A 25,469-nucleotide genomic window follows, 5' to 3' on the forward strand; every position below is an offset into this window, starting at 1 on the left:
GCGGCCGAAATACGTCCGTCAATTACAGACGTAATTAGTGTGTGTGAACATACCGTTCTAGTTGCACATGATGCACGTCCTCATGGTCCAACACCAGTTTTTGGTGGTACATTTTCCCCATGCTTTCCATGCTGTCCTGACTTTACCTTGCTATTTCACATTTACAGACGTCCAGGCCTCTCTTGGGCATAAAACCCATTCCTCTTTGGGGTTCCTTGCTGCTGTAGGTATTCAAGTAATGGACAAAGGGTGCCTCTGTTGTAATTTCAAAGTAACGAATACTACTGTCACCCTGAAAAAAAAAAGCGTTGCACTCTAGTTTATCTTTGCATAGCATGTTAAGTATCGGTAGGCAACAATTCCCTGTATGTTACTTAGCTGCTCTAGGTATTGTATGAACGTGTTAAGGCCCAAACGATGTTTCTCTATGCCTATAAACTCTTAGGTTATAATAATGATAAAATCTTGAGTCAATAGTCTGATGCTCAGAGTGAAAATTAAATTGTGCCAAAAGCTAGCATGCAAAAACATTTCTCCAGCATGAAGAAAACGGTCTATGTAGTGCAGTGCTGGCCTTAGCGTGTGGGTGAAATACTCTTGGACAATCAAGGGGGCGCTGCCATAAATAAAGCTTAGGCCAGTTGCCATTTCTTTACTCCTAGGTGTGCTGAGATGAAGGTGGCCACTCAGGACTCACACAGACAGTCCAAACATGCATTGAACTCCCCCTGCTTAGGCTTCGTTCACATCTGCGTCGGGACTCCGTTCATGGGTTCCGTCTGAGCTTTCCGTCAGGGAAACCCATGATCGGAATCCAAACTGAGGGCTTATCTAGACGAACGTGTAATACGTCCGTGCAACGCGCGTGATGTTCACGCGTGTCGCACGGACCTATGCTAGTCTATGGGGCCGTGCAGACAGTCCGTGATTTTTACGCACACGCTCGTGTAAATCCAGCCTTAAACAAACAGAAACCATAGTTTTCCGTTTGCATCACCATTGATTTCAATGGTGACGGATCCGATGCAAATGGTTTCCGTTTGTCAGCGTTGTGTAAAGTTTCCGTCGTTTTGACAGAATCAATACCGTAGTCTACTGTGTTATTCATTCCGTCAAAATGAAGGACCCCTTACACAACGGTGACAAACGGAAACCATTTGCAGCGGATCGGTCAATGGTGATGCAAACGGAAACCTATGGTTTTCATTTGTTTCAGTTTGGATTCCGTTCATGGGTTCCCCTGGCAGAAAGCTCCGACAGAACCCATGAACGGAGTCCCGATGCAGATGTGAACAAAGCCTTAGAAAACATTGCAAGAAACCTCCTCTTCCCTTTTCCTCTCCACGGTGTGCTGAGTAAGCAGAAGATGCACTGTTTTCCATAATATTTAGGCACTGTATCACATTTTTTTTTTGGGAGGAGGGGGGTTATAGTATAGTTATAGTATAGCACTGTATGGTTACATCATTTGGGCACTGGTCTATTTTATGGTGACATTAGTTAAAAACTGTTCCCCTCCCTATTTAAGTGTACATATTCCATTTTACTGCAAAAAAAATATATTTTAAAGTAACTTCTTTGACAAGATATATGGGGAAGGCCAGGGCCGGCTCCAGGTTTATGTGGGCCGTTGGGCGACACAGACTTAGTGGGCCCCTTTGCGGGGCAACTCACAGCGGCAGTAAAATGGCAGAAAAAGGCACTTTGTTCCCCCATATAGATGTTAGGCCCTGTTTATGCCCCCATATAGAAGTTAGGCCCCCAGTTTGTACCCCATAAATTTAGTGCCGTCTGTAGATAGTGCCACACAGCTCCCATCCCAGGTAATGCCACACGGCCCCCTCCTCCCAGGTAGTGCCACACAGACCCCCTTCCAAGGTAGTGCCACACAGACCCCCTTCCAAGGTAGTGCCACACAGCCCCCCCTTCCTGGTAGTGCCACACAGCCCCCTTCCCTGTAGGTAGTGCCAAACAGCCCCCTTCCCTGTAGGTAGCACCTTTGGGGCTTCCTCTAGGAGTGGAATACCCAGCCAGAGCATTGCCTACGCTATGGCTGAGGATTTCGCTTCAGTGGAAGCCCCTGACGTCACTGTCCATATATGGATAGTGTTGTCAGGGACAACCCCAGAGCTATAGTCCAGGGCAGAGCACTACTAGCACCCTGCCTGGGACTTCCGCTCTGCTCCTGACATCACTGTCCATATATGGACAGAGCAGTTTCCCAGGCAGAGTGCTCGTAAAGGCTCTGCTCCGTTACTCCGGCTCTGGGGAGGCCCCTGACATCACTATCCACATATGGATAGTGATGTCAGGGGCAACCCCAGAGCCAAAGTCCCGGGCATAGCGCACTAGAACTCTGCCTGGGACACTGCTCTGCTCCTTACATCACTAGTAAATGGCAGAGCGGGGAGCTACCTCCCTGCTCTGCCATAGCATTAAATAGTATCTGCGTCCTAAGGACGCAGATACTATTATATGTGGCGTCGCTACGACTGTAGCAGCCATAGCGGCTGCTGGCTGGGCCACTGGGCGTGACAGTGGGTGGCACGGGCCCCCTTAAACTGCGGGCCCTGTGGCAGCCGCTATGGCTGCTACAGCGGTAGTTATGCCACCTCCTAGACAGGGCTCTGTCTAGGAGAAGAATCCCTGGCAGGACTCTGGCTGGGGATTCCACTCCTGGAGGAGCCATGTTGGCAGCGTCAGTTCACGGTGGCCGAGTGGGTCCCCCAAGAGTAGTGGGCCCCGACACATGCCGGGGTTCGCCGGGTGCTAACGCCGGCCCTGGGGAAGGCAATGGCAATACTGCAGAAATTAACGTGTGCTTGATGGGTTTTTTAATGCAGTTGAGTTGTTGTATGCCTTGAAGCGGTTCACAGATGAAATTGTAAGACACAATGTGGCGATTTTCACAAAAAACACAATTTGACTGCACAATGTAAATATACCATACAGTGTTTGAGGCAGAACACCACTACATTTTTTTTCTATACAAGGAGCCATATAAGCTTAGGCCCACCCGGCTCTATTGCCACCTACAGGGTTCTGATTGGCTGTGTGAGATAGTGTATTGTTATTCCTTTAAAGGGGTTGTACAGAATTGGAAGAACATGGCTGTTTTTTTTCCAAAATTAGCGTCACAGCTGTCAATAGTTTGTGTGTGGTATTGCAGCCCGGCTCTGTTCTGACTTGCATTGTGGACTTTCTGCTAGGGTTTCTGATATTTTTCATGACACAAATAGTGCAGTCTGCAGCAGTATTCTTGCAGTCAAAAATATCAGAAAACGGATCACATTACAAGTTAATCCATCATAGATTTCATAGTTTGAACAGAGCCTTACACACATTTGCAGTCATAAACCATCCCTTGAACTGAAACATAAATTAATGGCATCTTGTGTATGTATATACGTACCTTGCCACAGAGGTAGACTATACTGGAGTCAGGGTCATAGAAAGGAAGCAATACTCCATTACTGGTGTCCATTTCTTGTAAGGCAATAGGTTCATCAAAGTTACTCTAGACAGTAGAGGAGTTATGTCAATACAAATCCAGTACAAACGTTAAAGTAGTTGAAGAATTAATACAAGTCATTAAGCAGGAGAGTGTTTGTCAATTTTTTCATCTTTTGTTTAAGGGTATGTTCACACGCACTACTGCTTGAAAGCGTCGACAAACATCTGCCCATTCATTTGAATGGGTTTTACGATGTACTGTGCAGACGGTCATTTTTTTACGCGCCGCTGTCAGAAGACGGCGCGTAAAAAAGACGCCCGCGTCAAAGAAGTGCCTGTCACTTCTTGGGATGTAATTGGTGCCGTTTTCCATTGACTCCATAGAAAAACAGCTCCAATTACGTCCGTAATGGATGCTGCGAAAAACGCCTGCACATGCCATTACGTCTGAAATTCAGGAGCTGTTTTCTCCTGAAAACAGCTCCGTAATTTCAGCCGTAACGGACGTGTACGTATGAACATACCCTTATACTACAGATAAGTTGATCATTATTTCTTAGAGAAGTTCGGGAAAGTTGTTTTGCTAAGATCACATAAATTCAAAATGGAAAAAAAAAATCATAAGTTCCTAATATAATATAATAAGCAAAAATACAAAGGAGTTATCACTTTATTTCAGCAGTGGCATGACCCGCCTGAGTCATTGCATTCCAGCTCATTTATAGCGCAGCATATCTAAGAGTTACATCAATTATATAATTAGAGATGACCACTACTTGGTTAGCAGTCAACTGGTAAACAGATGCTGAATGACAACCACTAATAGTAGCCATTACAGTATAGGGTTGTCATCCAGTTTTCCAGAGGCTGTTAAAGGGTAAGTAAACTTTTAAAAAACTTTTGACAAGTCATAATAACGAGTCAGAAGTTTTGATCGGTGGGCGCCCGAACACTGAGACCCCCAATGATCACTAAAATGAAGCGTCAGAAGCGCTCGGGTGAGTGCAGTGCCGCTTCGTTTCTGAACGACTTTCCTTGGAAAGCCGTGTGAGTGGTGTACGGACTCAAAGACTTTCTATTGAGCCCGTACATCGCTCACTCGGCTTTCCAAGGAAACCTGATCAGAAACGAAGTGGCACAGCGCTCACCCTAGTGCTACTGTAGGTGCTTAGTTTTAGCGATCGGTGGGGGCCTCTGTACTTGGACCCACTGATGAAAACTTCGAAATGTGAAAAGTTTTTAAAAAATGTAGTTACCCTTAGGGTATGTTCACACGGCCTATTTACGGACGTAATTCGGGCGTTTTAACCCCCGAATTACGTCTGAAATTACGTCTTGAAAGCGTTGACAAACATCTGCCCATTGAAAGCAATAGGCTGACGTTTGTCTGTTCACACGAGGCGTATATTTACGCGTCGCTGTCAAAAGACGGCGCGTAAATAGACGCCCGCGCCAAAGAAGTGTCATGTCACTTCTTCAGACGTAAATGGAGCCGTTTTCCATGGACTCCATGGAAAACCAGCTCCAGTTACGTCCGTAATGGACGCGGCGTTCAAGCACCTGCACATGCCGTTACGGACGCTGCCGTGTGAACATACCCTTAGAGTATACAATGGTATATTGTTAGAGTTACATTTAATAGCAATGCAAATTTATGTGACATTCAGGATGTTTGGACCGTTCGTATGTGGACTGTAATGGTGTGGTAGTAGTCTCCTAGCGTTTGTTATGGCTTCTGCTATTATAAAAGTTAGTAGAAGAAAATTCAACGATGCCTTGAAGATGGTCAAATTCAATACAAATAACACAGGTTTGCCTTGGAACTTTATGTGTAACTTGTAGTTAGGGGTGTAACTAGCATTCAAAGACCCCCCATAACAAAGTCAGGGATGAGCCTCCATCACCTAGCTAAGAGCCTCATCATTTTTCCTTACAATTAAGGGATAGGTAGTATTGTCATATAGCACATCTTCTACATTAAAAAGAACCCACATAATAGTGCCAGATAACAGGTCACTACTGTCCTTTTTCCTCTCAAAACATAGCTGGGCCTCCTTCACACAGGGTTTTTGACTGCCATTTTTAACTGCATGAAGAAAAGGCATGTAAAAACACCAGCACCATGTGTTTTTTGTGGCCTTTTTCTTTGGTGTCATTGTGTACATGCATTTTTTTTTTTGCCGTTTTTCAAGTCCTATAGAGAAGCCTTGGAGAAAAACGACAGGAAAAACACCATACTCGGAGGATTTTGAAAACAAATACCACTGAAACCAAAAACGCTACAAATACACCACAAACCAAAACGATTTGTATGTGGCCTTTCAAAAAAATACACCAAACGCTTTAAAGTAACATCTGGCCCAGTGTTTTCACCTAAAATAAAAATTTGAAAAATGGTAACGAAAAAGCCACGAAAAATGCAGCAAAGTGATGGTGTGAATCCAGCCTTAGGCCTCATATGCACACGACCGTGCATTTGCAGCCGTATACCTTTCGCAATTGCCGAACAGCAATTGCAGATAGTATAAAACACATGCTAACCTATGGGCCAATGCACACGACCATGGTTTCCAATTAAATCAATGCACATTTTGTGTGTGCACGGTCCTTGATTGCGGACGGCCCGCGGCTGACGCTCCGCTGCTCGTCCATGTAGTAATCACGGACCGTGAACACAGCTATGGTCGTGTGCATGGGGCCTTACTGTATCTGAGTGGGCCCCCTCTGTCTTTGTGCCTCATAGTAAATGCTATTGCTGCTTCAACTATAGAGTTGTGGTATGCATCATAAATACATTGTGAATGTATATGCAATGGAGAAAACATTTATAGTCTTAATGATATGATAACACTTATTTATTAATTCTGTTAACTTGTCACTTAAAAATATTAAAAAACTTTTTACGTGTTAAGCCAAAATTCTTAAATCTAACATTACAGGTTATTAGTATTTCGTTAGTATCATATACAGTATATTATGTATAGTTTTTATTCTGTTCTTTAGTTACATTTTACATACCTATCATGCATTGCTGCATGATCTAACATATCCACGGACACCATGCTGACACACTGCATTCTAAAGCCAGAATTTCCACTGCTATTATCTATTGTTCGCATAAGATCATTTTTAGAATATGGAATGTCTCTCTCCCTTAGAAGTAGATAGCAGTCAACAGCTTTGGTTGCCTTCCAAGTATTTACTTCTGCATTTGTTAATGTCCATAAGAGAGCATGGATAGAGTATAAGAATGTATATGGAGGCCTTAGAGAGTTTGTTATAGTCTATGAATGTCTAATCTCGTAAACAGGGACAGAAATAGGGAAGAGTTGGACCCAAAATGGAGACCCTCCTGGTGGTGGTTCATGTCGCCGTGTTTGGTGCTTGTAAACCTCCTACACATCTCTTCCAGAACAAAAAGGCCTTAGGACAATCAGTCTGCTTTCCCCTTCCCATATTTAATAGTGTTGAGGTCTCTGTGGAGAGGGAGCCCTGTGCAGGTTCACGCTGCCCATGGCCAAAACTTTGGGCCCCCTTCTTTATGGGCCTACAGCAACTGCCTTGGCGTATGGCATGGTATGGCGTATGCGTATGGTCCGACCAAAACAAATTATAAAAAAACAGAGACTCAACTTTGATATTACACCCCAAGCAAAAACCAAACTAGCAACTTTGTTTGGGGTTTTGGTTAATCTCGCATGAAGCTCAACCTTAATTTAACCTTAATTAACTGGGATCCGGTGATGTGGAACTCTACTGCTGTCAGCAACAGAATGGAGAAGTATCATAACCAACCCCTTTCTCTATATAAATACTCTACTGTTAGAAAACCCAAATAATGGGGTAGATCACGACACCACTCCATGCTGTTGCAGAAGTAGAAGATCTCAGAACTCAGAGTAAGTAGGATTTTGAGGTGGAAAACTGACGCTAACCAGGGCAAACCTAAAAGTTAAACTTTACGCTCTCAGTAAACATGAACATAAGAATACCTGCTTGTCTTCTTATAGCATAATATAAACTGCTATATGAATAATTGCATTTTTTTAAAGACTTATAAAATTACATTCTATAATTCTCTAATTACACATATAGATTACCACATGGTATGGGAAATTTTATGTTAGGAGCCTATAAGATATTATTTGCTCCATACGATTTAGGAATAATTTTTCACCATAAATAATTATACAATTTACTACAATTGCAAAGACAGTAATAAATGGCAGAAAATATATTTCAGATTAAAGATCTCTCTTAATTTTTATGTCTGTGTTTAAGTTAACTCATGGGATAGTGGTAAAATTATGACCTTATGCTTTAGAAACAATGACAATAGCAATCAAATTCCCATGTCTGCCATTACCGGGTCCCATAAGCCCAGCTCTCTCTGACTCATCCGTGTAAAGCCCGTTGTAAAGATATTTCCATCTCTGGTAAAGATGGCTCGCATAGGTCTCATCCCCTCATGGGGGGCAAGTTTCTCCTGTGAATGGGTAAGGTGGAAAACAAATTGGTCATAACATTTTTATAGACACAAAGGCTCACTGTCCTGGCAGGACACATAAGACGGTATGTTACTGGCTCCTAATTTTCTGCAGCTATAGTTACCAAGGTGACCCTGGATAAAAAGTTCTGTTGATGTGTCAACTACCTAGAAACTGCTGGTCTCTCTGCCAACATGTACTGGCCATTACGTCTATATTGCATGGACATCAAACAAAATAGAGATGAGGCAATTATTGTGATGTTTCTCATAGCTCATTAACCTTTCAGAAAAGGGAAAGATTAGTTACATGGCACATATATTTTCCAACATCTGCGGAAGCCTTATGGAGTCTAATTCGCACCGAAATCATTGGGAGGGGACAGAGCCTTCTCCAAATGGTAGACCAAATTAAGGTGGCTATAGAAAAGACACACAATCCATGGCTTTTTCCTTATTGGAATGCACATCTGAAACCACATAGATATTTGAATATTTAATTTGAAAGTTGGAATAATGTTATTTTGGAAAATTTTTAGCATGTCCAATACATTTTATGGCCATTGGAACCTGCTTTTAAAGCTCATCATAAGACCAAATTATGTCACAACCCAAAGTAAAATTTTTTATCTAGCACACTGGAGTAAATAGTTGTTAATGAAATAAGTGTCCTATTCTCCAAAGTCGACCAATTGTTTAAATTGGAACACAACATTTTAATTTTCTTGTCACATTAGTATCTGTGCAGACCTCAGGGGGTCAGTATAACAGGAAGTAGAGAGATAGGTAAAGTAAATAAACATGCAGAACACCTTCTCATACCGGATCCCACAGAGCCAGCTGCCGTTCACTCATCTTGCTGAAACCGGTGGTGAATATTTTGCCATCAGACATAAAAATGGACTTGATCGGCCGAGCCCCTTCATGTGCCCCACTTTTCTCCTAGTTTGTTTGGTTAGCAGGTTAAGGTCACCACAGCAAGTTGAAAACACAAACATGCATGAAGATTAGTATGATACTATGCATCACTTCATATTCTCATCCACACTTTGGTAAGTACAAATTGCTAATATTTTTAATTGTTGCAAACGTAATAGAAGTTCCTTCAACAGCTGAGAAGATTACTAAGGAGTTGCCAAGCCGAGGTGTGTGGTGAAGACTGTGTGAAAAGAGGACTACACACAGGAAAAAGTACGGTAGAAGTAATACCAATAAATTCTTAAGCTGCTCCAGTGTGTCTATGTGGGATCATAAAATGTCAGTATTAACTACAGTATTCTATATGACATATAAGAGCATATGGAGGGTAATAGCCCTGGTATTTTATAGAATTTTGTGAAGTATTAAACTGATAATATTCTGATAAACGTGGTTATACTAGAACTCGGTATAGAACTACTAGCAATTTTTTTTTTAAATGTGTTCCTAAAACCAAATAACCACTGTACTATTGGTGATAGATAAAATCAACATAACCGTATTGTGGCTACTAATTATAATTCAACAGGTCTAATAATATGTAAGGGTTTATGGCTTTGAAACTTATGAAAATAGCATGTACCCTATATATAAAAAAAAAAAAAATGACGCACAAAAGTCCATGCATAACCAGTAAGGAATTAAAAGCCAATAAACAAGAAAGCGTTACAGAACATAAAAAGATCACGTGCTCCAGTCTGGATTTTATCAGAAAGGTTTGATAAGTTATATGTATTCTTGTGTATTCTTGGCCAGGTTTATCCACTGAAGAACGGTATTAGTAAATGGCACTACCCTTGGATACATAGGATATGACCAATAGATCTTTATTTGGAACATACTGGACATTGCAGCACATGCAAACAAGCATTGAATTCAGAAGGTCTCACTTCAACCACAACTCTCATATTCAAAAGTCCTACCACCACCATATTACATTATTAAAATGTGTTAAAAAGAAAAAAAAATAACCAGTAGATGGGAGGTGAACAAAATCAATGACAAATAACAAGCTCAGTAGCAATCATCATATTTACATAAAAAAAACAGGGACTATAATAAGGACTAGTTTATTAAGCACTGCAGATAAAGATTATTTGGAAATAATATATATTTCTGGCTGAGGATGTATTACTTATAATGTATTGTGGTGATCTCAGGACTGTGCAGTGAAGGTGAGTGAGGACAGAAGAAAAAAGCTATGAATTACTTACAGCCACTATTTCTTGCTTCCGAGGGTCTATAACGCGTAATTTCTTATCTTTGCAGGTAGTGGTGATAAGACTTCCATTATAGTTCCAGCAGACATTATAGACAAGGTCGCTATGTATCTCATCCAAAGTAATAAGAGCCTCACCAGTCCCCACGTTCCAGATAATAATCATGTTATCACTGCCTAACAGTAAAGGAGAAGTAAAGCACAATAATGTATAACAACAATATAGAAAACAAGACAATATAACACTTATATGTTTATATAGATAACTTCTTGGGCTTTCCTGTTCTTTACACATTATACATGTGATGGAACAGATATTTGGAAGGAGCTCTGAGACACCTCAAGGGTGGTTGTTAGAGCGATTGTCCACCCTTGAACGCCATAACTTATTTTAAAAAAAAATCGAAATAGCTTTTTTTTTTTTACAGAGCTCCAAATCCCCTTCTTAGACATGTTAAATGTTAAAATCCTGTCTGCCTGCAGCCCCCACTAGAGGGAGTTCAGAAGCTACTGTTTATACATTAAACCAGAGCGAAGGCCCTTTTGAACAATATTAACTAATAGACCTGACAGAATAACAGAGGTGCAGGTTGGGGGCAACTAGGAAATAGTGACAATAACATGAAAAATGTAATGTAGCGGGGTACAATAAATAACAAAATACTAAAACGGGAAGGCAGTGAATTAGCACTAAAAAGCTATAAGGAAAAAAGTTAATTATGTAAAATGTTTTTCAATGATACAAACTGTTAGGAAACATCCATCCCTTTAAGATTACCATGACTACTAGTCTAGCTTCTGGGCGGTTCTGGTTTTAGTTGTTCAGCCTATCCCTTTTCTCTGTCGTTCCTCCTATCAGGTGTAAGGGTGGAGTACTTAAAAAGGCTCTGTCACCAGATTATAAGTGGCCTATCTCCTACATAATCTGATCGGCGCTGTAATGTAGATAACAACAGTGGTTTTTATTTTGAAAAATGATTATTTTTGAGCAAGTTATGAACAATTTTAGATTTATACTAATTAGTTTCTTAATGCCCAACTGGGCGTTTCTGTAACTTTTGGCAAAGTGGGCGTTGTAAAGAGAAGTGTATGATGCTGACCAATCAGCGTCATACACTTCTCCCCATTCATGTCCATTTGTACTCAGCACAGCGTGATCTTGCGAGATCACGCTGTGCTGTCGCATACACCCACATTAACTTTACTGAAGTGTCTTGAGAGTGAAAAGACATCACCTCCAGCCAGGAAGCGATGTCTATTCACACTCCCAACACGTCGGTAAAGCTTCTGTGGGACTTAATCACAGCACAGCGTGATCTCGTGGGTGTATGTGACAGCACAGCGTGATCTCGCGAGATCACGCTGTGCTGAGTACAAATTGACATGAATGGAGAGAAGTGTATGACGCTGATTGGTCAGCGTCCTACACTTCTCTTTAGAACGCCTACTTGGCCAAAAGTTACAAAAACGCCCAGTTGGGCATTAAGAAACTAATTAGCATAAATCTAAAATTGTTCATAACTTGCTCAAAAATGATCGTGTTTCAAAATAAAAACCACTGTTGTTATCTACATTACAGTGCCTATGAGAATAGGTAGGGGACAGAGCCTCTTTAAACCTGGGTTGCTTATGTGTTCTTTGCTTGTGAATTTCCTGGTTTCCATGTGTTTGATCAAGCTTCTGACTATACCCTGTACCTTTTGGCTATTTTGACTTGGAACTGGACCTCGGCTTGTCTCTGGATTATCCTTTGCTTACGTATTTGGACTTTCTGCTCCCGGCTGGTACTGACCTCTACTATTCCGGACATCCCCTAGCTTTGTGATTTGGACTTTCTGTGTTCCCCCTGGCTGTCTTGTTACCTGTTCTGGTATTGCCTGCATTGCACCTCTTATCCAACACCGAACTCTGTTAAAACCTGGGTTCCATGCAGGAAAAACCATCCCGCCTTGCGGTGGGCTCTGACGAAGACCATACAGTAGCCTTAGACTGTTGATCAGTGTTGTGACGGATTTGGGGCTGCAGATTTATTTGCACGCTCAGTTCCGACAGTCTCCAGCAGCCTTTGAGGAATCGCTCACCTAGCAACTCCATAAACTTCCATCCTGGGAATTGCTTAACCAGTGATTCCATAACACAAACAGTAAAGCTTAAAAGTGTCGGCTCTTTAAAAAGTAATGAGGGGAGAATTGTGAAGGGGGATGAGGAGAAAGTGAACTTACTAAATGTTTTCTCCACTGTGTTCACAGAGGAAAATTAAATGTCGGGTGAAATGCAGGGGGATAAAATAGATTCTTCATTAAATGTCACCTGTCTAACCCAAGAAGGACTGTAGAGCCGCCTTAAAAAGAATAAAACAGACAAATCAGCGGATCCAGGTGGCATACACCCCCGAGTTCTAAGGGTAGTAAGTACAGTGATACAAAAAAGAAAATATGTAAACAGCACCTAAGCAAAAGTAGTGGTCCTACTCAGTGATTGACAGCTATCTCTGTGTGCACACTCATACAGGAAAGACTGTCAATCATTGAGTGAGACCGTCCACTAGATTCCTAAGCCCAGAATGAGCAGAGGTTTGAATGAATAAAATGCAAGTTATACTGAATCTTTTCCCACAAAACTATATAATCTACTCAGCTCCTCCTGCTTTATAAAATGACGCGTATAGAGCAGGCTTCATTTTAAACGTGACAGGTTCGCCTCAAGGATTCTATAGTGAAAGGGTCTGTTCCACAGGACTGGCTCATAGGAAATGTAATTCCAATATATTACAGTACAGTCAATTGTCGTGTATTAAAAGTGGCATGGACTCGCGGGACAGGGATATATTACCACCACTTTACAAAGCATTAGTGAGGCCTCATCTAGAATATGCAGTTCAGTTCTGGGCTCCAGTTCATAGAAAGGATGCCCTGGAGTTAGAAAAAATACAAAGAAGAGCAACGAAGCTAATAAGGGGCATGGAGAATCTAAGTTATAAGGAAAGATTAAAATAATTAAACCTATTTAGCCTTGAAAAAAGACGACTAAGGGGGGACATGATTAACTTATATAAATATATTAATGGCACATACAAAAAATATGGTGAAATCCTGTTCCATGTAAAACCCCCTCAAAAAAGAAGGGGACACTCCCTCCGTCTGGAGAAGAAAAGGTTCAACCTGCAGAGGCGACAAGGCTTCTTTACTGTGAGAACTGTGAATCTAATAGTCACCGCAGGAGCCGTCACAGCAGGGACAGTAGATGGCTTTAAAAAAGGCTTAGATCATTTCCTAGAACATAAAAATATCAGCTCCTATCTGTAGAAATTTTCCCCTTCCCTTTTCCCATCCCTTGGTTGAACTTGATGGACTTTTTTTCAACTATGTAAGTATGTAACTATATATAAAAAAAATAAAAAATAAAAAAAGGAGCCAAAATGTGAGCCCAGGAACTTGGCCTGTAAATTTAATCTGCATTGTGAGTAATGTGTTTGAAGGCTTTCTAAGAGATGCTATCCTGGAGTATCTCAATGAAAATAAACTTATAACACAACATCAGTATGGGTTAATGATGGATTAGTCCTGTCAAACTAATCTGATCAACTTCTTTGAGGAGGAAAGTTCTACACTGGACATGAGTCGTTGGACGTCACATGTCTTGAGTTTTTTTCAGAGCATTCGATACTGTACAAAATAAACGGTTGGTTTATAAAATGAGAATGCTGTGAAATGTGTGTAAGTGGGTAAGTAACCGGTAAGCGGGTGGTCATTAACAGTACATATTCTGATTGGGTTACTAGTGGCGTACCACAGTGCGTCAGTATTGGGCACTATTTATTTTTAATATATTTATTAATGAACTTGTAGAGGGTTTGCTAAGTAAAATATGCATTATTTGCAGATGATACTAAACCGTGTAAAATAATTAACATGAAGAAGGACAATGTTCTGTTAAAAATTGATATGGAGAAGTTTGAGGGTTGGGCAGAGAAGGGGCAAAAGTTTAGGACTGATAAATGTAAGGTTGTGCATTTGGGAAGGGAAAACGTACTTGTATGCCAACATAAAGTATTACATTTGAAAAACTTTGTGTAAAACAGAGATGGAACAGTATTCAGGAATATTAGTTGACAGTAAACTTAATTGTAGCAACCAGTGTCAGGTAGCTGCTGCTAAGGCAAATAAGACCATGGGATGCATCGAAAGGTGCAGGTGACAAGAACATAGTTCTACCAGAATAGGCTGAATTGGATGGATTTCTGGTTTTTTTCAGCCTTACATACTGTGTAACTATGTTACATCTCCTCCCCATTTCAATACATTTAAAAGGGGTAATGGACAGTGCATGTTTTTATAGGGTTAAAATCAAGTTGTAAATACAAAGCCACAAACTGAATGATAATTGAAGTTGATTTCAGATTATTAATTTCACATTTGCTTCCAGACAGGAGAAAAATTATGTACTGATTCATTTCATATGTCTTTAAAGGGGCTAGGCTAATTTTTTTTACTATGATAAAGTTAAATGATACAATTCTGGATGCTTGAAACCACCACTTGGGGGAACGCACTGCATATGGATTTATACAGCTTCAATTTAATTCATTAGGTGCTGTATACATCAGTATACACTAAGCTCTGCCTAGTCGCACCTGTAGGTAATCATGACAGATAGCAGCTAAAGCAGTACAGTACTGGGCCCTCTCTTGCCACAGGCCCTATAGCAGTATCAGGTCAGTCTGTAGTATGCACTCCATGGTATATGATAGAGATTTCTGCCAGTAAAGAAGTCCCATCCAGTACAGTCAGACACTTGTCGGTATGTTTTTAAATCATGTTTTCAAGTTATTAGGTGGTTACCTGCACTCAGTAACACATTGCGAGCTGAGGGATGCCATGAAATAATTCCCACTCTCTTTGAGTGACCTTCCAGTGTCACAATAGGTTCCGTTATTGATCGTACTGGTGTGTAATCTGGGATTTGCCAAACCTGAGGAGAGAATACAAATTCTGCTTTTATAAACGTTGTTAGCTTTATTCTACGGGTCAAAACTATTACGGCGAAACCAAATTTATATATTTTTTTTGCATGATGTACTACTTTTATGAAGAAATAAACTATTTGCTAAAGGAAATTTGTTTTGTATCACCATATTCTGAGAACCATCATTTTTTTATTTTTCTGTCAATGGAGCGGTGTGAGGGCTTGTTTTTTTTCAGGGTATGCTGTAGTATTTATTATTATTATTCTGGAGTACATAAGACTTTTTACAATGGTTTTTATTTTGTTTCTTTTTTTTCTAAACGAGATGACCAAAAAAGAGCAAATACTTGCATTGTGAATTTTTTTTCCTACCCGGCAGGTTAAATAATGTTTTACTATACTAGATCAGGCTTTTACGGACGTGCTGATACCAATTATGATACCTGTTGCGGAGCTGAGCCCACGTCACATTGGAGTAGCCCACATCCGACGTAACTACTAGAAAAATCTGATGAATACTTTTCTTCTTCTTGACTGTTAGCATAATGCCAACTTGAAGCCCTGGGCCCCAATGCAAAATCTTTAACAAAGCCGACATCTACCATGTTTTATTTATAATACTGGTATCTTCTTATGTGCCTTTGGGCACCCTCAGACACCAGGGTCCGAGTGCAACTGCTACCTCCGCACCCCCTATAGCTTCGCCCTTGCCAATCCAGCTTTAGGGTGCTGCTTTTTTATTTTCTTCTAATTAGACCTGCCCTTTGGAAAGGAGTCCCCAAACAAAGTTTTGCCCAGGGGCCACTAAGTACCTTGATCTGGCTCTGAGGTTTTTTATATGTATTATTTATTATATACTGCAAATTCAAAATGGTTTATGGTGACAAGAAATACGGATGAGCAAAACAATTAAAGGGAACCTGTCACCAGCATTTCACCTATTGAACTCTACTCACATCTCACTGGCCACAGCTGTCAAAAGTTCATTGCCGTTATCCCCTCTCCTAAACTGGCCCGCCCCGAATGCAGAATGCCCTCGTCTGAGATAAAGCGCATGCACCCGTAATGTATGGTCCAAAACCCTTGCCTGTTTCGCCCGGGCCTCAAACCTAGTTACTGATCATGCACCGCTATGGTGTCCCGTTGTGCGCACTCACCAGAACAGGACATAGATGCGCAACCGCGGGACTTCGTGTGTGCTGGGGGAGAGGAGGAGCTGTCAATCAATAGTAAGAAGGCAGGGTAAACTTGGAAAGGCTTGAGGAATGAAGATATGACTCTTTATGCTCATTAGCATAAGGCACAGGAACACAAAAAAAATGGAATACTAAAGGTACAGAGCCAACGTAGAAGATAATTAGAGGTTACATAAAAATTATTTTTCACCCACTTCCACCAGGTATTGCTGGTTTAATAGTTGAAATGCTGGAGACCGGTTCTTTTGAAATATTATTTTCTGTTTTATTGCTTTTCGACTGTTGTGTCTTCTTTTAATAATGTCACTCAGCAATGTTAATTCAATGTGATTAATATCTCATAGGAGCTACCTACAAAGCAACTGCGTAAAGCTCTAAGTAAGTGGAAGTTTCCTCTAGAAATACATTTTGAGAAAGGAAAAACCCTTTTTAGGCCTCAAGCACACAGCACAGTATACACTCCGTGTGGCACCGCACAATCCCAATTCATTGGAGCTTTGTGATGATTTTTCCTTATTGACATTAACAGGGCAAGAAAATACATGAAAATTCTGCAATTTTGTTTTTCACATGTGCAATGTTCCGTAGAAGGAGGGTATATTAAGATTTTTGTGACTTTTTCTGCCCATTGACTCCATGGGGTAAAATACAGAAAATGATTGTTAGACCTCTTTCATATGATGTAAGGAAGATCCATTTTTCTGTACGTCTTTTTTTTTCTCATTAAAAGGCGGATCAGACTGTTGTTGTGCCATGATCCTTTCTTTAATAAAAAAAAAAAAAGATGTACGGGAAAATGCTGCTTTCTTATGTAATATCAAAAGGACCTAATGCCGCAATCATGGAACCCTGATGATGTACCAGTTTCGTTTGTTTTTTTAAATTTGTGCACAAACGTAGAGGCCAGATGTTGGCTGTGAGGTAATAGAAAAACATTTATTCCTGTTCACACAATTTATTTTCTATGCATTTTTTTAATGCATTTTTTGGGGGCCACACACAAAAAGTCATAGAATAGTTTCTTATATAAAACAACAATTGCATAAAACCACGGCAAAAACCCCCATACATTAAAGAGAACCTGTCACTAGTTCATAAATATTGCTGTCTAGCTGATTCCAGTGTTTATTCTTTTTTTCCTGGGCCCCCCACGTTCCAGAGATATGGCTCACAATTGTGTTGGATCCCTCTATGCTAATTTGATGTACAGGGTGGGCCATTTATATGGATACACCTAAATAAAATGGGAATGGTTGGTGATATTAACTTCCTGTTTGTGGCACATTAGTATATGGGAGGGGGGAAACTTTTCAAGCTGGGTGTTGACCATGGCGGACATTTTGAAGTTGGCCATTTTGTATCCAACTTTAGTTTTTTCAATGGGAAGAGGGTCATGTGACACATCAAAGTTATCGAGAATTTCACAAGAAAAACAATGGTGTGCTTGGTTTTAACGTTACTTTATTCTTTCATGAGTTATTTATGTCATTATGGGTGTCAGGTCCGAGCATTCCTAGATGAACAGTTTCCTGGAAAGTGGATTGGTCGTCGTGGGCCAGTTGAATGGCCCCCTAGGTCTCCCGATCTGACCCCCTTAGACTTTTATCTTTGGAGTCATCTGAAGGCAATTGTCTATGCTGTGAAGTTACGAGATGTGCAGCAACTGAAACTACGGATACTGGAAGCCTGTGCTAGCATTTCTTCTGCGGTGTTGCTATCAGGGTGTGAAGAGTGGGAGAAGAGGGTTGCATTGACAATCACAATCCAACACAATGGGCAGCACTTTGAACACATTTTATAAGTGGTCAGAAACTTGTAAATAACTCATGAAAGAATAAAGTAACGTTAAAACCAAGCACACCATTGTTTTTCTTGTGAAATTCTCGATAAGTTTGATGTGTCACATGACCCTCTTCCCATTGAAAAAACTAAAGTTGGATACAAAATGGCCGACTTCAAAATGGCCGCCATGGTCAACACCCAGCTTGAAAGGTTTCCCCTCTCCCATATACTAATGTGCCACAAACAGGAAGTTAATATCACCAACCATTCCCATTTTATTTAGGTGTATCCATATAAATGGCCCACCCTGTAGTTAGCCAACAGGTTATGAACTATCCTCAAGCTGCCTCACGCTGATTGGTCAGCATCAGATGCGGTGAAGCTAGCTCCACCCCGTTGGCTAAATATAACAATTTAGCATATAGGGAGCCAACACAATATTGTGCCATATCTCTGGAATGGGGGTCAAGGAAAAAAGAAAACAGGGCTGGAATCAGGGAGACAGCGCTATTCAGGTCAGTAAACCAGTTCAACTTATATGACCTAGTGACAGGTTCTCTTTAAGGCTGAATTGACACTGTCTGCAGTGTACATTTGGCGTATGAAGCAAGAAAGCTACCAGCACATAGCACATACCAAATGTATCCATAGGACCTACTGATGACGTATGCCAAAAAAGAGTGTACTTTGCATTGGCATACCTTTTTTTTTAAACTATATTGAGTAGTGTAGTTAACTACAGGGGCATCCTGCAAAATCAACGTATATACAGTGAAGGAAATAAGTATTTGATCCCTTGCTGATTTTGTAAGTTTGACCACTGTCAAAGTCATGAACAGTCTAGAATTTTTAGGCAAGGTTAATTTTACCAGTGAGAGATAGATTATATTAAAAAATAAACAGAAAATCACATAGTCAAAATTATATATATTTATTTGCATTGTGCACAGAGAAATAAGTATTTGATCCCCTACCAACCATTAAGAGTTCAGCCTCCTCGGGGCAAGTTACACTCTCCAAATCAACTTGGTGCCTGCATTAAAGACAGCTGTCTTACATGGTCACCTGTATAAAAGACTCCTGTCCACAGACTCAATGAATCAGTCTGACTCTAATCTCTACAACATGGGCAAGACCAAAGAGCTGTCTAAGGATGTCAGGGACAAGATCATAGACCTGCACAAGGCTGGAATGGGCTACAAAACCATAAGTAAGATGCTGGGTGAGAAGGAGACAACTGTTGGTGCAATAGTAAGAAAATGGAAGACATACAAAATGACTGTCAATCGACATCGATCTGGGGCTCCATGCAAAATCTCACCTCGTGGGGTATCCGTGATCCTGAGGAAGGTGAGAGCTCAGCCGAAAACTACACGGGGGGAACTTGTTAATGATCTCAAGGCAGCTGGGACCACAGTCACCAAGAAAACCATTGGTAACACATTACGCCGTAATGGATTAAAATCCTGCAGTGCCCGCAAGGTCCCCCTGCTCAAGAAGGCACATGTACAGGCCCATCTGAAGCTTGCAAATGAACATCTGGATGATTCTGAGAGTGATTGGGAGAAGGTGCTGTGGTCAGATGAGACTAAAATTGAGCTCTTTGGGTCATAGGCAGCATTTCTCTTCCTCCAAACACAGCGAGTTGAGTTAATGCCAAAGAACACCGTCCCATCTGTCAAGCATGGAGGTGGAAACATTATGTTTTGGGGGTGTTTCTCTGCTTAGGGCACAGGACTACTTCACCGCATCAATGGGAGAATGGATGGAGCCATGTACCGTCAAATCTTGAGCAACAACCTCCTTCCCTCCACCAGGACATTAAAAATGGCTCGTGGCTGGGTCTTCCAGCACGACAATGACCCGAAACATACAGACAAGGGAACAAAGTAGTGGCTCAAAAAGAAGCACATTAAGGTCATGGAGTGGCCTAGCCAGTCTGCAGACCTTAATCCCATCGAAAACTTATGGAGGGAGCTGAAGATCCGAGTTGCCAAGCGACAGCCTCGAAATCTTAATGATTTACAGATGATCTGCAAAGAGGAGTGGGCCAAAATTCCATCTAACATGTGTGCAAACTTCATCATCAACTACAAAAAAATGTCTGACTGCTGTGCTTGCCAACAAGGGTTTTGCCACCAAGTATTAAGTCTTGTTTGCCAAAGGGATCAAATACTTATTTCTCTGTGCACAACGCAAATAAATAAATATAATTTTGACTATGTGATTTTCAGTTTTTTTTTAATATATAATCTATCTCTCACTGGTAAAATTAACCTAGCCTAAAAATTCTAGACTGTTCATGTCTTTGACAGTGGACAAACTTACAAAATCAGCAAGGGATCAAATACTTATTTCCTTCACTGTATCGCATGGTATACATTTTTTTGTAAATGGGGGTGAATGGGCAAACTATGCGTTTCCTGAAGAATACCTGCAATGTACATTGCAACGGCAGTGTGAACAGACCCTTACATGCCGTTTTTGCGGTGCGGTAAAGCTGTGGCTTTCTGCTGCACTATTACAGCCATGTGCGAATGTCCCCTAAGGCTATGTTCACACGGGGTCTTTTGCCGCGTTTTTTGACGCGGAAACCGCATCGCAAAACTCGGCAAAAACGGCCCGAGAACGCCTCCCATTGATTTCAATGGGAGGCGTCGGCGTCTTTTTCCCGCGAGCAGTAAAACTGCCTCGCGGGAAAAAGAAGCGACATGCCCTATCTTCGGGCGCTTCCGCCTCCGACCTCCCATTGACTTCAATGGGAGGCAGGAGAAAGCGTATTTCTCGCTGTTTTATGCCCGCGGCGCTTAATGGCCGCGGGCGAAAAACGGCGCGATAATTGCCGCGAAAATCGGTGTGCAGGGAGAGGAATATCTGCCTCAAAGTTCCAAACGGAATTTTGAGGCAGATATTCCTCCCCCAAAATACTCCGTGTGAACATAGCCTAAGACTCAAAGCTATTTTTGATACATGATCACCAGGGGAGATGTGTTTCACAGAATTCCAGCATGCAGAAGTCCTATGGAATATCATTGACACATAGTATGGCTGTGCTGTACATTTTTCTTGTCCTCGAAGAGTGGTAGAGAGTTTTATGTCTGTATTAATTTATGGTAGTTACATACCCTTAAAAACTTTATGGAATGATCCACTTTTGATTTGTCTTAGTCCTTACTTCTTTGTGACATTTTTATGGTTACTGCCAGCCAATGTTTAGTTCTAGTACAATCCAAACTTTATAAAACATTTAATAACTCTCTCTTGGGGTTAGGTGACATGATCCTATCATGATCATAACAATTGTCCTTCTATGGTTAAAAAAAAGGAAAGAACATTCAAAACATGCCACAACAATGACCACAAAGCTGTCCTCCACTCATTAAGGTGCTTTTGCTGCAGCATGTTTTAATAGTTTAATACTATTTATAACCAAATGTTGTGTTTAGTGACCAGACTATTTTAGGCTTTAATGAGCAAGCAATTTTTTTTAATTTTTCCATTATTGCATTCAAAGAGCTATAACTTTATTATTTTTGCTTCGACATAGCTGTATAAGGACTTTTTTTTATTTTTTGTTTTTCACTGTTGCATTCTAAGAGTCGTAACTTTTTTTTTATTCCGTCGGCTTGTTTTTTGCGGGACAAGTTGCATTTTTTAATAGCACCACCTTAGGGTACATATAATTTATTGATTATCTTTTATTTAGTTTCTTTTGGGAAGAATAGTAAAAAACAGCAATTTTGCCACTCTTTTATGCGTCTTAAATTTACGCAGTTTATCGTTAGTATAAATAACATAATAACTTTATTCAGCGGGTCGTTATGATTGCAGCCATACCAAATTTATATAGTTCATGTTTTACTACTTTTACACAGTAAAAACACTTTTTTTTCCAAAACGATTTTATTTTAATTATTTTTGTGTCGCCATATTTTAAGAGCCATAATTTTTTTATTTTTCTGCTGACATAGCTGTATGAGGGCTTTTTTTTCTGGACGATTTGTAGGGTTTTTTTGCTACCATTTTGAAGTACATACAACCTTTTAATCACTATTTATCAAATTTTTTTGAAGACAGGATGAACAGAAAACAGCAATTCTGGCATTGTTTTTTATTTTATTTTTTATGGCGTTCACCGTGCGGGTTAAATAATGTAATATTTTTTATAGTTGGGGTCGTTACAGACGTGGCGATAAGGGGAAATAGTGTTTTTTTTTTTTACTTGGGATTTTTCTTTATTTATTAGAAACTTTATTAAACTTTTTGTTAAACTTTTTTTAGTTCCACTAGGGGACTCTACTTTTCATTTGATCGCTTTTATGATACACTGCAATACTTCTGTGTATTGCAGTGTATTATTGCCTGTTAGTGTAAAACTGACAGTCATCTATTAGGCCATGCGTTCACTAAAAGCAGACCTGGGGGCCTTTGTTAGGCCCCTGGCTGCCGTAAAAACCATCGGTACCCCGCAATCGCATCACGGGTGTGCCGATGGGGTAAGAGAGGGAGCTCCCTCCCTCTAAAACGACTGTTATGTGGCGGTCGCTATTGACCACCGCATCTGAGGGGTTAACCGGGTGGGATCGATGAAGATTTAGATCCTGCCCGCTCGAGCAGGTAGTGCCACACAGCTTCCCCCTCCCAGGTAGTGCCACACAGCTTCCCCCTCCCAGGTAGTGCCACACAGCCCCTCTCCCTGTTAGTGCCACACAGCCTCCCTCCCTATAGGTAGCGCCTTTGGGGCTCCCTCTAGGAGTGGAATCCCCAACCAGAGTATTGCGGACGCTCTGGTAGGGGATTTTGCTTCAGGAGGAGCCCCTGATATCACTGTCAATATATGGAGAGTGCTGTCAGGGGCAACACCAGAGCCAAAGTCCCGGGCAGAGTGCTACTAGCTCCAGGGAAGCCCCTGATATCACTGTCCATGTATGGATAGTGATGTCAGGGGCAATACCAGAGCAAATGTCCCGGGCAAAGCGCTACTAGCAATCTGCTATGCTTCCCCCAAGAGATGGAATCCCTGAGCAGAGCCACCTCTAGTCCTCTGCCTAGGACTCCTTCTCTCCTCCTGGCATCACTCTCCATATATGGACAGTCATCACTGTCCATATATGGACAGTGATGTCAGGGGCAACTCCAGAGCCGTAGTCCCGGGCAGAGCGCTATTAGCACTCTGCCTGGGAGTCTGTAGCCTAGCAAATGGCAGTGTAGGGAGCTACCTCCCTGCTCTGCCATAGCATTCAATAGGATCTGCATCCTAAGGATGCAGATACTATTGAATGTGGCGTCGCTACCCTTGTAGCAGCTATAGTGGCCGCAAGCGGGGCCGCTAGGCATGGGTTTGGCCGTGACGGGGCAGCACGGGCCCCCTCATGCCGCGGGCTCCGTAGCAGCCGCTATGGCTGCTACATTGTTAGTTTCGCTGCCTCCTATACAGGGGCTACCTCTAGAAGCATTATCCCATTGGCAACACTCTGGCCGGGGATTCCACTTCTGGGGGAGCCATGACAGCCGCGTCAGCACCTGGCGGTCGAGTGGGCCCTGGCACTTGCCTGGGTTCGCCACATGCTGACACCGGGCCTGCCCTGCTCTATAACATGCAGCTGGCAGATCGGACAGGTTCCCTTTAACCCCTTTAGGACCGAGACTATTTTGGCCAATAGGATCACAGGATTTTTTGGGTTTCTGCATTCCGCTGCATTCTGCAAACCTTTATTTTTTTTTCTGTTGACAGAATTGTATGAGGGCTTGTTTTTTGCAGAATAAGTTGTATTTTTTAATGGCAGCATTTTAGGGTACATACAACTTTGTTTCAATTTTATTAACTCTTTCTGTGAAGAATAGGAAAAAACAGCAATTCTGCCATAGTTCTTTTGCTTTATACATTTTGTGCCGTTCACTATGCAACATAAATAATATGTTACCTTAATGTTTTTTTATGTTTTACTACTTTTGCACAAAAAAAAAGTAAATTTCATGAAAAGAATATTTTTTTTATGTCACCGCATTCCAAAATCCATAACTTTTTTATTTTTCCATCGATGTAGCCATGTAAAGGCTTATTTTTTTGAAGTCGAGACATTTTTTTTAGCACCCCTTTGTGGCACATATAAATTGTTGAGTTGCATTTATTATGATATTTTTGGGGAAGAATAGAAAAAAAAGTAATTCCGCCATTGTCTTTTGCCTTTTTTTTACGCTGTTCAAACTGCAGTTCGAATAATATGATATCTTAATTGTACGAGTCATTGCCATTTTGGCGATACCATATGTGTATGTTTTTTTGTTTTTTTTGTGGTTTTTTTTTGTTTTTCATACTCCAAATTTTTTATTGATTTTAATACAAACAATACAAAAACAATTGGGGAAGATGTGTCAGAACGTGACAAATTATGGCACAGCCCAAACATAAGGGTGAACATCACCACCCGTAAATAGCGTAAGATACGACAGAAAACGGAATAAGCATAATGGCAAGAAGCAAAAAATAATAATAAAAATACAAATACAACAATTTAGCCTCCTATACAGCCTAAAATGTGTATGTTTTCTTTTAACACTTTTGTAAAATTAAACCACTTATTTGGGGAAAAAACAATGACTTTATTAAATTTTATTTAATTGATTTTTTAGTTCCACTAGGGGACATCACATTTAGATTCTTTCGTAGTTAATTTAATTCTTAGGTATACTTAGTAACAAACTGACAGTCAATCTATTTAACAGGCATACAATTTTGGGCGACATACAGAGTCCCCTACGTCTGTCTAAACACCTAGATGACGCATTCGCTATTGACAGCGGCATCTAAGGGGTTAAGCGACTAGCTTGGAGGGTAAGTCCGATCTCTGCCATTGCAGTGGGAGGTTGGCTGTATATTACTGGCTCCTCTACCCGTGCCATTTAATAGACATAACTGTTCAACCAATTGCAGAAAGGCACCGCTAAAATGTATGTACAGTTACAACCAAATGTGGGAAGGTGTTAAGCTTTAAGGGGTTTTCCCATCTCTGACATGCCATAAATGTCAGATAGATGTGTGTCCCACCTCTGGGACCTGCACCTATCTTTAGAATGGTGCCCACTGATCCCCATTCTACCTTGTCCCACTGCTCTCTGGCCACTGTCTGACAAGGTGGCCAGGAGTACAGAAACAGCCGAGCTCGCTGAGCTATGTTGTCTCCGTAACTCCCCTAGAAGCGTATGGGAGTTACAGAAACATTGCGGTCTGGCGAGCTACGCTGTTTTTGGAACTCGGGAGCTACTGAAACAGATCGCTGTTTATGATACTCCTTTCAATTCACTTCTATGGGTATTACGGAAACATTTATGGCATATCCTGCGGATATGCCATAAATGGGAAAACCACTTAAAGGCTGTATGAATGTGA

At 41.1% G+C, this 25,469-nt stretch overlaps 1 protein-coding gene across 2 annotated transcripts in view; it reads right to left on the minus strand.

The window, feature by feature from the left end:
* Positions 1 to 25,469, minus strand: part of CORO6 (coronin 6) — a 104,929-nt gene that overhangs the window by 15,736 nt on the left and 63,724 nt on the right. The window contains exons 4-8 of one of the 2 annotated variants that reach the window (XM_075854325.1): positions 14,978 to 15,107; positions 10,132 to 10,313; positions 7,820 to 7,939; positions 3,413 to 3,517; positions 147 to 292 (exon numbers count right to left, since the gene is read on the minus strand). In XM_075854325.1, coding sequence (XP_075710440.1) covers positions 147 to 292; positions 3,413 to 3,517; positions 7,820 to 7,939; positions 10,132 to 10,313; positions 14,978 to 15,107 — 683 coding nt within the window. Of the gene's footprint in view, positions 1 to 146; positions 293 to 3,412; positions 3,518 to 7,819; positions 7,940 to 8,761; positions 8,882 to 10,131; positions 10,314 to 14,977; positions 15,108 to 25,469 lie in introns of both variants that reach the window. The other variant, XM_075854324.1, reaches the window with a different exon arrangement.

This window comes from Rhinoderma darwinii, chromosome 2 (genome assembly GCF_050947455.1).
Source record: "Rhinoderma darwinii isolate aRhiDar2 chromosome 2, aRhiDar2.hap1, whole genome shotgun sequence".
Taxonomy (NCBI): domain Eukaryota; kingdom Metazoa; phylum Chordata; class Amphibia; order Anura; family Rhinodermatidae; genus Rhinoderma; species Rhinoderma darwinii.